Raw genomic sequence first — 14,732 nt, forward strand, 5'->3', positions numbered from 1 at the left:
AGTCAAGGGGGACGGGAGCCCAGCCACGGAAACGCCGGAAGAGTCGCCGCAATCCTCCACAGACCTGCTGCAGATGCAGGACCGAATACTGGAAGCTATTGCTGCCACGAAGGAGGCACTACATCAAGACATTGTGCAAGTGTCGACGGGACTGGGGCTTCTGCGGGCGGACCACGCGAAGCTAACGGATAGGGTCAAGAGTGCGGAAGACACCCTGAAGGATATCGTACCTGCACATAAATCGATGGATGGTCGACTCACGGAAGCGATGGAGCGGATACAAGCCCTGGAGAGGAGGGCAGAGGATGCTGAAAACCGCAGTCGGCGGAACAACGTGCGTCTGGTGGGTCTTCCCGAAAAAAAGAAGGCACGGACATGGTAGGCTACTTGCACGACTGGCTAAAGACTGTGGTTGCCCCGGAAGGTCTCTCTCCCTTTTTCACCCTGGAGCGAGCGCACCGAGTTCCTTCCCGGACCCCCCAACCGGGCCTACCGCCTCGCCCTGTGGTCATCAAACTGCTCCATTACAAGGACAGGGACTGGCTTTTACAGCGGGCCAGAGACGCAGGTCCATTTCAGGTGGACAATAGCAAGGTTACGCTATTCCCGGACTACACGTTTGAGACTCAAAAACTACGTGCCTCCTTCCTCTCTATCAAAAAAGAGCTACGTACAGAGGGGTTACAGTACTCGCTGCTGTTCCCGGCCAAACTCCGAGTGATAGTAGACGAAAAGGCGCTGTTTTTCGCAACATCGGCGGAGGCGTGGACCTGGTGGGACACCTGCAAAGCTGGCACGGACAGGGCTCGATTTAGGGCCGAGGAGGAACGCCAGAACCACACCACCAGGCAATCACGAAGGCTTCGTGGGCGCAAACGTGGGTCCAGAAAACAGACGACCTCTCAAACGGAGGAGGAACGAAGAGCAGCACTGCAGGCGGTGAAGGAGGTGTCAGGGTCGGCGCTGACCCAATCGGCGAGGGAATCAGGCTCGGAAGCCCAGGGCACGGGCTCAGACACTGAATTATCGGAGTTGGGTGGGGCCAGGGGACCGAAGGTTACGCCTCAGACATCCGGGGAAATCATCGAAGGTTGAATGCTGTCCACAGTACCTGAAGAGCATGAAAACAGACGGCGTAGCCTCCACGAACATTTGAGCAGACCACTGTAAGACTGAAATATCGTGAGTCACATTGGGTATTGTGGGGCATGGAATGGTGCTTGAAGGGTTTCAGTAGCTAGCACACATACCACAGGACCCATAAGGCCTCCGTAGTGTTGACTACGGGATAAAGTAGTCAGTGGGCGCGTTTGCTCACCAGTTTGGATGGGAGCGACTCCTTTGCAGTTGGGTCCTGTTCTGGGGGAGGGGGGACCTGGAGAAGTTGGGGTAGCTCGAGGTGTAGTTCGGGGAGGGGGGGAGGGGGGGAAGTTGGGGTTGGGGTTGGGATGGGATGGTGTCTGGTGTCTGGGTGCGTACTGTTTCTGATTTGAACCGAACAGAGTGGGACGATGGCTGATATGGGCTCGTTGAAATGTGTGTCCTGGAATGTGCGGGGTCTGACAACAATGACGAGGAGACACAAAATCCACTCTTATCTAGTCCGCAGAGGAGTGCACATAGCGTTCCTACAAGATACCCACTTGACCAAAAAAGAAGGTGTGGCGCTACAGCGCAGATGGCGGGGCCACCTGTATTACACCACGTACTCTGCTTTTGCTAGGGGAGTATTAATTTGGGTGAGGGCGGGAGTGCCTTTCCAAGTCACTAGACACACAGTAGACCCAGACGGACGGTTTGTAGCGGTTGAGGGACTACTTAGAGGCCGACACATTGTGTTTAGTAGTGTCTACGCGCCTAATGTAGATCAGACAGCATTTTTTGCGCAGTTATCCAGGGCGCTGGCCACCTACTTCACAGGTCACATGCTGATGGGGGGGGGACATCAACTCAATAGCAGACACAACTTTAGACAGATCACACCCTCCACTACACGCATCCCCTGTGCATAGATTAGCGAAGTACAGAACGGAGTGGCAGGGGAAGTGGGAACTGACAGATAGCTGGCGAGCGCAACATCCTACAGGGCGAGATTATTCATTCTACTCCAGCATATACGACCTCCATGTCCGACGGGACACCTTCCTCTGTTCCCCGGCAATACTCCCGGCAGTGGCCCGGACTGAATACTTAACACGCACGATATCTGACCACAATCCTATTCTCCTCACCCTAGATTGGATAAACACGTTGTCAAAGATCCCGACATGGCGGCTCCGGCCCGACACTCTGGACGATCCACCCTTCCGGGAAGGTCTAGAGGATCGGATCGTTAATTACTTCACAGAAAATGAGGGCACTGCTTCGTCCAGGGCTGTGGAATGGGACGCATTTAAAATAGTGGTAAGGGGACACTGCATCGGGAAATATGCAGGCGTGCGCAGGACACTGGTGGAGGACCTAGATCAGGCTGAGCGTAAGCTAAGAGAGGATGAGCAGGAACGCCCGGGCCACCCTGAGCTACAGGCGAGAGTTAGTGAGGCGCGCGAAGCAGTGGCTGTGGAGGTGAAGCGCCTCCGTAGCTTCGACTACAAAACGTACCTAACGAAGACTCTGGCAGAGGGGGACAAAACTGGACCACTATTAGCTTGGCTGGCGAATCCCAACAGGAGCGCTCTCCCGATTCTGACCCTGAAGGGATGTGGGGGCAATATGCTCCGGACACAGCCAGAAATTCTGGTGTGCTTCCGGTCGTACTACGAGCAATTATACAGGAGCGACTTGGGGGACCAGAGTGAGGCACTAGAGGCATTCCTGAGTGACCTGCGGATGCCGCAACTGGAGCGAGACCAGGCTGATTTACTAGGCGGCCCAGTAGACTTAGCGGAAATAAGAGGGGCTATAAAGCGGATGGCGCATAACAAAACACCGGGGATGGATGGGCTACCTGTCGAATTCTACGGGAAATACTTAGATCAGCTGACCCCGAGGCTACAGGTAATATATAACGAGGCCAGGGAAAAGGGCAGACTTCCTCAATCTATGCGCGAAGCCATTATGATTCCTTTGCTGAAACCGCGAAGGGACAGCACGGACCCAGCATCCTATAGCCCGTTGTCAATGCTGACAACGGATTACAAAATCTTGAGTACAGTGTTGGCCACCAGACTGCTGCCCCACATGCAAGACCTGATTCATAAGGATCAGTCAGGTTTTATACCCACTAGAAATACGACTCACAACATCCGTAGATTGCTTAGACTAGTAAATGACCCGCCGCCGGAAGCGAGGGCCCCCCTGGTATTGGCTGTGGACATTGAAAAGGCCTTCGACACCCTGGAGTGGGAATACCTGTATAGGGTGATGCAGGGCTTTGGCCTGGGAGAGGGGTATATAAAGTGGACGAAGCGAAAGCAAGGGTGAGGGTAGGACCTCTAGTGTCGGACCAATACGAGGTGCATAGAGGTACGAGACAGGGATGTGCACTTTCTCCCCTGTTTGCGCTCGCAGTGGAACCTCTGGCAGCGATGGCTAGGAGGGGATTGCATAGCAACGGGTTGGAGGTCGGAGGGACCCACCACTACATCTCCCTGTACGCAGACGACCTTCTCCTCTTCTTAGAAGATGCTGAGGGAGCTGTGGACGGCGCAAAGAGACTGTTGGAGCGCTTCGGCAAAATATCGGGGTTGTGAGTTAATGGACGAAAACCTGCCTCTTCCCGCTGAGGAAGGAGGAGGAGCTCCCCCCGGCCCACCCAGAGCTCAGATGGGAGCCTGCCTGTCTGAGCTACCTAGGAGTATACATATATCATGAGCCCGCGGACCTACTGGAAGGCAATTTGGGTCGCTGTATCCGCGCCTTAAAGAGTAGTATGACCATCTGGGCTTCCCTGCCCCTTTCAATGACGGGCCGGGTCTCGCTCCTTAAGATGATTGCCCTGCCACGACTCTTATACTTCTTCCGGACCCTCCCTGTATGGATACCTGGAACTATCTTCAGACAGTTGAGATCGTTGATTGTGTCCTTTCTATGGGGAGCGGGCAGACGTAGAATTGCTTTGGCCACGCTGACCCGCCCGAAGGATGAGGGCAGCCTAGCGGTCCCAGACTTCGAGCTCTATTACTTGGCAGCCCAATTGCAGTTCTTTACTCAGGAGGTTGCAAGAGTATACCGCGGCCCGGAGCAGGAAAGGAATAATGGCACCCCCGTCACATACTAGCATACATTACCATGCAGCAAAAACTGAGGATCGCAGGGCTGTCCCAGGAAGAACGGACGCTGAGATTGTGCTGGAATCGCACGCAAAAGCGAATGGGACCCGGGCATCCGTATGCACCTGAGATCCCGCTGGGTATGGTAACCCCTCTCCCACATGGCGGAGACTGGTCGAGACTAAGTTTGTGGGAAGAAGCTGGGCTACAAGTGGTGGGGGATCTCTACGACGACGGGGTGTTGGCCCCGTACCAGACATTGCAGGAAAGGTACGACCTTTCGAGGGGAGACTACCTAATGCATGCGGCGGTGGTGAGAGCTATCCAGGCGCACTGGGGGGAGGGACTGATGGAGCCCACGACATCACTAGCGTGTCAATACACTATGATGGCGGCAGGAACAACTAAGGCTGTTACGTGCCTCTACTCCAGAATGCAAACAGATACCCTGCAACCTCTCACACCCCTGAAGCAGAAATGGGAAACGGACCTGCAACTGGACATCCCAGATACGACGTTGTCCCAGCTAGTGCGGAGGGCTAGGTAAAGCACCAGGAATGCGCGTTTTCAATTGAAACACCTCTATATCATTCACAGGGCCTACCTTACCCCGAGTAAAATAGCATAGCACTTTGGTGCGAAAGACGCAGCCTGTCCCAGATGTCACCAGTTAGGTGCGGACCTGGTGCACATGCTGAGGGCTGCCCCCGCTTGCAGGAGTATTGGAGGGGAATAGGTGACACCTTAAATGAGGTGGCGGACAGGGAGTTGCAGTATGACAGCGCAGTTACCCTATTGCACTGGTTCCCACACACGCGAAAGAATACACTGTCTAGCAAATTCATCGACATGGGCCTAATTATCGCAAAGAGGGAGCTAACCAAAGGCTGGAAGTCGACAGTAGGGCCAACACACCGGAGGTGGCTGAATGAATTCCTGAAGTGGGCGGCGGCGGAGAGCACGATCAGGTACCAACTGGCTCGCCGTACGGCTGACGAGAAAGCACAGGACGCAGCCATGGCATGGGAAATGCTAGTACAGGCATTGAGGGATAGTGTGTTGGATGAGGAGGGGGATGAGGAGGCGGAGGGGCAGGTGGCTCCTATGGAGAGGGTTATGACCCCGGCGCCAGCACCAGGAACACACGAGCAGTAAACATACAAAGATCCGGAGGCCCACAGTATAGGCGTGTATCCTAGCGCCAGACACAGTTGCAGACACCGGGGGGCGGGGGGAGAGAGGGGGAAAGTCCCGAGATCCAGTAGCGGAATACGTACGAATCTTAGCAAGTGCAAACGGGAATGGGGTGAAAATACAAAAGCAGAGGGCGGAGAGACTCATATGTTGAATGCTGCAGATGACCCAGACAAAAGTGTAAACTGAAATTGAATAGCGCCGCCCGACCTCCGGGTTGTGGGCTGAATGGCTGTGTACGGGGACGATGGGGAGCAACAGGGGAATGACTCTGCACTCAGGGATTCTGATACCTGTAAAGTAAATTGTGACTGACTCTGCAATAAAAATTGTTTAAACAAAAAAAATGACAAATGTGGAACGGCATCACAACTTTTGGAAGGAAGGAAGGAAGGATGCTCGCATCAGCAGAACCAATTTGTCTGGGAAGACAGTAGAGTACAGCAGGTTGAGAGAGTCTGAAGCTTACATATCTGCTATGCTGATGATATGGCAACAAGGAACACTATCTTGAGGTTTCAAAGCCGCAGGGGACAGATGTGAAGCAGCTAAAGGGAGTGCACATCAAACATGCGAGGATCAAGTTAAGGTTGAACTGCTGCAGGAGGAAGGGACAGGGAGGAAACATGTTGTAAACCTTTCAAAATACGCATCACAACAGGTGATTTAAACAATGAGGCTGGTCCGGCAAATGTAAAATGGCCGATAGAGCCAAAAGGTACCCTTTAACTGTGACCAAAGAAAAACCTTACCGGGCAAGATAGGAGGCAAACACTAGAATGTCAGATAACTTGGCCTGGAAGAGGTCAATGTGGCATGTGCCGCACCAAACCACAGATTCGTTCCACCGACAGGCATATACAGTTTTTGAGCAGGGATGCCTGGCAGCCAAGATTACAATTAACCACCTCCGGAAGAAGGGTAAAGGTTTCAGCTGTTGCTACTCCATCCCCAAGCGTGAAGGTGGAGATTGCAAAGGCCTGTGTGCAGATTCCTGCCCTATTGCTACAACAGCAGGTACTCCCGGAAGTGGCACCTTATCAGAGAACAGATGCTCAAACCCAGGAGTTCTGGATACCATACTCTTTGTGCTCAACCCGGGGCCACAGGGTTGGGCTCTCTCTTTTATCTGTGACAGAAGAAACGCATGTCATGGATAGAGAAATGAGTTGGACTTAGTCAGCTCCTGCTAACATTTGAACATAGACATAATTACATACCAATAAGCAAATGTTGAACAAATGTGAATTTGTTAGCAACACAAACCCTCACTTTTTATGTTTACAGAGCTATACTAAGGATTGGAATTCTACACTGAGTTTTTGAGTCCAAAGATGAAACGAACAAGGAAAGGACAGACAATTCCAAACGGATAACGATGGGTTACATGAATTTGTGTAAGAAAAAGAATTCCAGCTGGCACCAGAAAAGCTATACATTTCAGACGAGGACTAGCCGATAAAAAAATTAACTATCCTAGAATGATTGCATATGATATTAAGGCAGATGCCTACATTAGTTGAGAAGAGTTACTGCCTGGGATGGAAGGCATTAATCCTTCTGAAAACACCTGTGCATAAGATGACCTGGACTTTCTAGATAAGAGTGTTCATATTTCTGCTTTAATTTATAGCTGCTTCTTTGTAGTGAGGTCATAGAAACCCTGTGCAAAAATGTAATGCAAAAGAAAAAGGTCTGCATCTAAAGCTAATCTTCCAAACTGAGACTAAAGTAACATTTTCAAACAGAGGACATGGCATATGTTGTTTAAATTAATGTAAATTCAAGCTGGGAAATCAACCACGCTCTCATTCTGTGAAAAGTACCTTTTGTTCACCAGCCGGTACACATTTTACTATGTTCAGACGCTAAACACAATTTTTTCTGCTTAATGGGGTAGTTACAAGAAGGCTGCAAGTCTTTTTCTCTGGAGCCTGGGACAGAGGTGCCCAAGCAATATCCATGCTAAGTGTGGTCTCTACTGTTGCACATCTAACTAGCCAAGTCCTCTTTTTTGCATGTTGAACTTTTCAGGGGATTTTTTAGAACATTTAAAAAACTCGTCTTAGTTTGAACTTAACTCTGCAGGATTCACAGCCTGTCCACTTACGCAAGGGAGATCGAAATACATTGAACAAATTTGAGTGAAGGGTTTTATAGGCAATGTAGTATACCACAGTGGTGGAAAATACATTTTGATCATTAAGATTGGATGGTTTAAACACTAAGGTCAGATACAGATTACAAAGCGATGGGCATCAGTTCAAGACATGGGGGCACATTTCAATGTTGGACAGACCCGAATCTGTACGATATCGATCTGGAACTGGGTCCGGCTGACCACCTGTCGGCGGTCCCAAACCAGCAATTAGGATGCGACCGAAAACTGTGTTGTCGCACTCCTATTCTTTACAATGCGAGCATGCATTCCGACCGGATTGCATGCTCTCATTGTAAAGAGCTGAGATGCAGTTCATCTTGGACCCAGTGGCAGGCCCCTTAGGTGCCTGTGACCGGGTGCAGGGATCAATAGGGGGGCATCATAGGTGCCCCCTCGGCCGCCATCTGGAGGCCTTGCACCCATGGGGGCCCTGCTGGGGCTTACTGCATCCCTCTCCAACAACTGATGTACCATTTACCGAGCAACAAACTACACTTGGTGTCGCTGTACACCAAGTGAGATTCGATCAAGCCTAACTCTAGAACATCTTGATTGCCCTCTCAAATCTATGATCAATATCTTTTTTTAATATATCTGTATATTATCACAAGAACTATTAGTCACTGACATATACACTATTTCAAATATACCAAATAATTGCAGTCATACTAGTGCGCATTTCACCTTTACCAAGTAATGTATATGTTGGCCAAGTTATTAATTGCTGATTTTGATAAATTACAGCCTTGAAAAAGTCCCGAAAAAGTCCCAGGCCTGGGCACTGCAGGAGGGTGAACTATGTGTTACCTGTCCATCACTAGACTGCCTACTTCTAGCTATAATCTGGATTTACCAAACTTTATTAGGTGTGTGGAACGCAATTAAAAGTGAACAAAGTGAATACATATTTACAAAACTATATTGGTGTGGTACAGTAATCATAATACCTGTATGTACAACTATTGAGTTTGGAAATGCAAGATAGTATGGATTCTAAGAAATATTTGGGTCACTAACTATTGCAGTTTGAAAAGGCTTCATTCAAGCAGTGCTTCATGATTTAAGGTGATTGCATTCCTACCTACAGTTTGGGTATTCTAATCTTATGCTGTTGAGTTTCTTCCTAACTCAATACAAAGACATTCTTCCAGCACTTGAGGGCCAGTATTTATGGTGAATAGGGGGCATTGCGCATAAACGTGGGAGCCATCTGAAAGGAGTGGTACTTTCATATATTCTAATCCCATCCTGGCAGGGCTAGGGCCAGCCATGGTGACATTGGATGGAAGGTAGATGCACTAACTGGTCAGAAGATGTGTACTGAAAGGACACAAGTCTGATAACTAAGCATTGTCTCATAGTTGCTTGGAAGATGTACAAAGACCCTAGGATGTATCTGGATATCACAAGGCAGACTTCACAAGCGTAGTTGGGTAGTTGATGGTCAAATGTCAGAAGGGAGCCAGACCGGAATTATTTTATTCCTGGCCTCGTGAGCTCTTGATGTGGATTTCCACATCCCTCTCAAGTGACTACAGGACTAAACTAAATGAACCTGCTTGAGGGTTGCCTAGTCCTCCTACTTACAGACAACTTCAAGGGAACCCACTTCTCATGTTGCACTCACCTATTCCTCACAGAGTGCCACTCACAGAGCATATAAGTATAAACAGTCAAAAGTACAGCAAACACATTCACTCTGAGGTGAATGAGTGGGGCTGATCCAATTTTCATTGGGAAGTCTGAAACAATTTGAAAGGTTTGAGTAGAAGAAATGTCTCTGCCCCTATTTAATCAATCAGCCTCCATCAAGACGCCCAATGTCCAGGTGAGGGGCAGAACCCTCCCGCCCTCTGTTAAGGGTCGGTGGGAGTAGTTCATTACATAGGGGACCCTTATGTATTGATAAAAAGCAAAACTAAAACCCTGAACACCCACCATGGACTCACAGAAACTATATTCACTTAGTATAGGGGTGGGAACTGTTCAGAGAAAGACAGAAAAGTAAACTCTGGCATTGGCCACAGGACTTCTGTAGCAGTGCAAGGTTTTTTACAATGCAATTAATTACAGCAAACAGCACTGTGCATTCTATGGTTGCAACACAATGGCTTGAGATGACTTGTTATTTAACAACATAACTTACGCATACACAACTGATGTTCTGAGTAAAGATATTTAACAATCTAAAGTGTCAATCACGGTCTTGTTGTCTGACAAAGGGTGTCATGGAAAGAACAAAGACAATTACAACTGCAGCCTTATTGTATTCTTAAACTGTGTAGAATGTAAGGTCATTTATAAATGTTGCTCGCCTTTTTTGCATGTTGTGTGTAACTTATAAAGAAGAGATAACTACTTACCATTGGAAACAAAACATATTCCCGGAGAAAGTCTTGGGACTGAAAGTTACTGTAATTTCCAAAGTCAGCTAAAAGAAGAAGGAAACTTTTCAATGCGCAGAAGATTTTGCAACACTAACAAAATGGCACTTGACAGCATGATAATAAATGAGACAGTTGAAATATGGCACAAATAAGTCAAGGTGGTGGACTTCACAATGCAATATTATGTTCTCTTTCAATGCTCATTCTTAAGAATGTCAAAGCAGGGTCATAACATACATATCAATTACTTTACAATATTTAACATTATGGTTTTTACTTAGTATCAAAATCGCTAAAGTTGTATTCTTAGCTTGAGTATTGCAATACATTTTTTTATTCCACAAAATGAGTTCTGGATTGTTTGCAATACTCTTTTGAATTTCCTCTCGTTTAGACCCTCATTATGAGCGGCCCGTAAAGGGACTTTTTTCCCCATCACCCGAGTTACTGGTAACTCCAATCCACGTCGATCTGGACCTTGAGGGTCCACTAACAAATCAGAAATTAGCAAGGAAATTATGTAATTGCGGGTCCAGTTCCACCAGTAACCATTCATTTGGTGATGGACTTTCACCCAAATCATCTGAGGTCTCTGCATGGAAGTTAAGAGATACGCAGTGTTTCCGTATATCTCATAATTCTGATGAGGCCAGTAACTGCGGCTACCAGCCCTATTAGCATTAAGGGGCCACCCATACTGAGGGTGCAAGTATCTTAAAAAATGTGTTCCCAATGCAGAGGTAATAACATGATCATTACCTCTCAATGCAATTCATTAATCTGAGCGAGAGAGTAGCCTGGAAGAAAAAAACACCCCCACTGTGAACCATATCCTAAATGTTGGGTGAGCGAGCAAAACAAGAGATCCCAACTTTCCCTCTGAGAGTTTATTTCTTTGCTTCTGTGACTGTTTTCTTTTCCATAAATTCTCACTTTCATTTGCCTTCTCAATTTTTCACTTACATCCTTCTTTCTGTTATCACATTTCTTTCTATATTTATCCTTAGTTTTTGTTTCCATCTTCTTTTTCCGATTACATTTCCATCTATATTTATGTCCTCTTCCTTTGTTTCATTTTTCCATCTTTCCTTGCATCTTTCTTTTTTGTTCTGTTTCTTCTTCCAAATTTTCAGATTTTCTTCCATCTTTCTTTTGTTTCAAACTTTTGTTTACTTTTGCGGTCCCTCTTTCCTGTTCTTTATTCCATTATATTCACCTTTTTATCCCACTGCATTCCATCAATCTTATAATTTGTCTTTACTCATTGCAATATTTTCTCTACTTCAGTCTTTCATTTTCTTTCTCTATCTCTATTCATGTGCCTCTATCAATTCCAGTTTTCCTACTAAATGTCATTAATGCTCCTGCTCGCTAACTCCATGTCACTCTGGTTGGCTACTTTGAAATCACAAGACTCCCCACCTGACAGTCCTTTCCAGCTTGCAGCTTATTCACGACAGTCTATGCAGAGATCGTTAAGACAGGATTTACATGACAACATAAAAAGTAAGTAAAGAACAGCAATGGTCCAGAGATAGTCCAGTTCACTTGCTTCAGCTGCTAAGTTGAGGGATTCAAGACACTTGCATTCCTGGCTACCGATGATACATCATGTATTCAAGATATATAACTGATGGGGGTCACTAAAGATTTTTTAGCTATAATCTATGTAATTGCAATCTTGCCATCCAACAGTGGGATGCTGGCAAGATACCAAAGTTTCAAACAGATATTTTGTAGGTCTGTAGTTTTATAAGGAGGATCAGCACAGACTATGGTTCAATTAGTACTCCTGCGTCTCCCCGTCACTTACAGAGGACTAAGACTACCCTCAATTAGGGTAACTGGGCTGTGGTGCAACAGGATGGGTACATGCAGTCAAATCAATTAAAACGAATTGTCTTGCAGGAGTAAGAGGTGTTTTCGCTCTGCTGCCTCTTTACATCAGACGTGGGAAAGGAGCTGGGTTACGGACCAGACTATTCACATGTATTTAAACAGCAAAAGCATCTTAGGCTTGCAGTATGTCCTTAAACATTTATTTTTGTGAAATAAAATCTTAAAACCTGGCTAACTATGTAAGAGGTGGCAGACAGATGTGGTTCTTGGGGTTCTGTATTTAACATACCCAAGTGATGACATTGACTCCAATTTGAATTGGGAAGCCTTGCTATAGAAAAAGAGAAATTAAGCGTTAGGTATTATGAATGAAGGCACTAAGTAAACATACTCGTGGTTATGGTGCTAATACTCTTTCTTATCCACATTTAAAATACCTGTGATGCCAAATCAGTTCCCATTTCTGGTTTATCAATAAGGGCCTGGAAGTGTTCTAATCAGATGTAAAGGAGGGTTTATTGTGGAAAAAGCTTTCTGTATTTAAAAGCTTTGAACCCATTTTCCACTATCAGAATAGATTTGCAGTTCACTTCAACTAAGTTAGTAGCTGCTTGTGCAGTACAGTGATGGCTATGAGATGGATGTTGCATACCACCAAAGGAGACGTACGTTTCTGAGGTGCAATGAAAACCTGGCGCAAGACCTGGTAACTGCCCTTGAGGCATGGGTCCAGAAGGGGGGTTGATCTCATGTGGATCCAAAGAAGAACAGTTACAGGGAATACATAAGGAAAATCATCAGGCAACTAGAGATAAACAACATACAAATAAACTATTTCCCTGGTAAGTGAAAAGTCAAGTGATTTTGCTTTCGGCTTTGTACTCCCAGAGACCTGCTCTTATTTCTTCTTTGACAGATTGAATTGAAGTTAACTCATGTAAGGCATCTAGATGGCCTGTACAACAGCATTAATTTTATGGAGCATGTCTGGACCTTAGCTCTAGTACCCTTGTGCATGGTAAAGTGAATACAAAACAAGACCATGGCCTCCACTCGGAGCAGCATTCAAACATTTTTAGAGTTACTTTTGAGATTAAAGCTTAGCCTGGTACTGGGCCTAAATTCCTTAAATCTTCCTGACAATAATTGTCTACCATTTATCCATGTTGATAAATTGTTTGCATTTTATGGGGACCCTTCCCAAACTAGTTAATATCATTTGCAAAGCTCAGTTATTTTTTTATCAATTTACCTAGAAATCTTAAGCAAACTTGCTGCAAAACCAATGACCAAGTAAGTAGGAGTGGTGGCTGCCGTAATGCTTTTTCGCTGCATTGCACGCGCTTTGGGATTGTCAAGCCTTGCTAACATAGAACATGAGGTTTCTCTTCCAACCTTGAATCCAAGCCATGCTTGAGTTGTTGAACTATTTACTTATGGCAAATTGTGCTATCCAACAAAACATAAAGGAAATGACTTCAAGAAGAAGATAATCATAACCCTTGCTTTGTGAAACTGTGGCAATTTTCAAATTGGAGGTTTTTCTTGAAGAGGTTTAGTAATCTCTGATCGTCTAAAGGGAATCTATACTTATGTTGTGCTTTCATTATAAGGCTGGCACACTGGTGCCTATCTTTAAAGTAATCCAAAATAACGAACCTCATTCTAATTCCGATTTATCCCTGTATACTCAGCAGGTCATCTAGCATACAAACACAAGTCATTTCAGTTGCAACAGCAAAATTAATTCAGCCTACTGCCAGAATCACGGATGATAAAAATTTGGATATTTCACGATTTATCTGAAATTATGATCAGTATGCCTTAGAAAGGGATTGGCACAGATTCACTTGACAGTTAGTTCCCGGAGAAGCTTAGGCTGCCGATACTGTAATCTAAGTGGACTTACTCACTAGTATCAATGCTTCTTGGTTTCTAGCCTATTTTTTAATATCAATGTTATAGCTGACATGGCTGTTGTGGATTTAAAAGTTCCTTCAGAGTGATAAGATTAGTTTGATAAAATCATAACCAAATTCCAATTTAATGTAATAAAAACTAATAATATAGTACGTGATGGCTAGCCCATGGATCACATATGGCAATTCTGCAGTATAATCTCAATTTGTTTGTAGGAAATATTTTTAGTGCCTCATTGGCATTAACAGCAGGCTGACATGACAACTTTTTCGTTAATAAGAGCATTGACCTGCGAACTTCAGAATGCCTCTGTGACTTCTAAAGAAACAGTAGACTTGAGCACAAATACACTAGTTTTTCCTAGCATAGTATCTGAATTGACAGATATCAAACGAGCTTGCTCTCCGGATAAGAAGCCCTTACACAGTAATGATCCAGGTCTGGATTCTCAGAGCGATCAAATTAGCATTCGTCCCATAGATCTTCTATGGGTGCTAAGTCGAATGGTGCCTCAGCATGGTCAGCGGGGCCAATGGGGCAGCCTTCCTCATAGGAGAGGGGGGGACCACTCTGTTGATTGTGGAGGCATGGAGGTGGTGACATAGGAGGTGGTGTCAGTGGTGGAGGAGGTGGTTGAGGAGGAAGTAGAAAATAAAGGAGAGGACTGATGGCTATGTCCTTGCATTTCTTAGCCTTTGGAGTTGCAGGGGATTATAAAGATGACTGTTCCTCATAAGTTAGCTTGCTCTTCTGAGACAAAGTGTTCGAAAGTGTGGCTGAAGGAAGCTTTGTCAGGATTTTTCCTATTTCGGGCTGGATGAACAATTGCTTACGCCAAGCATTCAATTCCTCCAGCAGCCTCTGTAAGATAGGCTTCTCCAAATCATCTGAGCCAATAGTTGATAGGATCTTCAACACCAGTGGCGGCTTTGGAGCTCCCAGAGGTCTCAAAGCAGAGGGTAGTCTCAGAGGGTGTGTAGCTTCAAAGGTGGTGAAGGCTCGGGGATCATCCTATGCCTT

At 46.1% G+C, this 14,732-nt stretch overlaps 1 protein-coding gene across 1 annotated transcript in view; it reads right to left on the bottom strand.

Annotated features, from left to right (window-relative positions):
• PTPN14 (protein tyrosine phosphatase non-receptor type 14) overlaps positions 1 to 14,732 on the bottom strand; it is a 496,593-nt gene that overhangs the window by 184,528 nt on the left and 297,333 nt on the right. Inside the window, exon 5 of the mRNA XM_086927897.1 lies at positions 9,930 to 9,997. Coding sequence (XP_086784023.1) covers positions 9,930 to 9,997 — 68 coding nt within the window. The remainder of the gene's footprint in view (positions 1 to 9,929; positions 9,998 to 14,732) is intronic.

The sequence above is a fragment of the Lissotriton vulgaris genome, chromosome 6 (assembly GCF_964263255.1).
Source record: "Lissotriton vulgaris chromosome 6, aLisVul1.2, whole genome shotgun sequence".
Taxonomy (NCBI): domain Eukaryota; kingdom Metazoa; phylum Chordata; class Amphibia; order Caudata; family Salamandridae; genus Lissotriton; species Lissotriton vulgaris.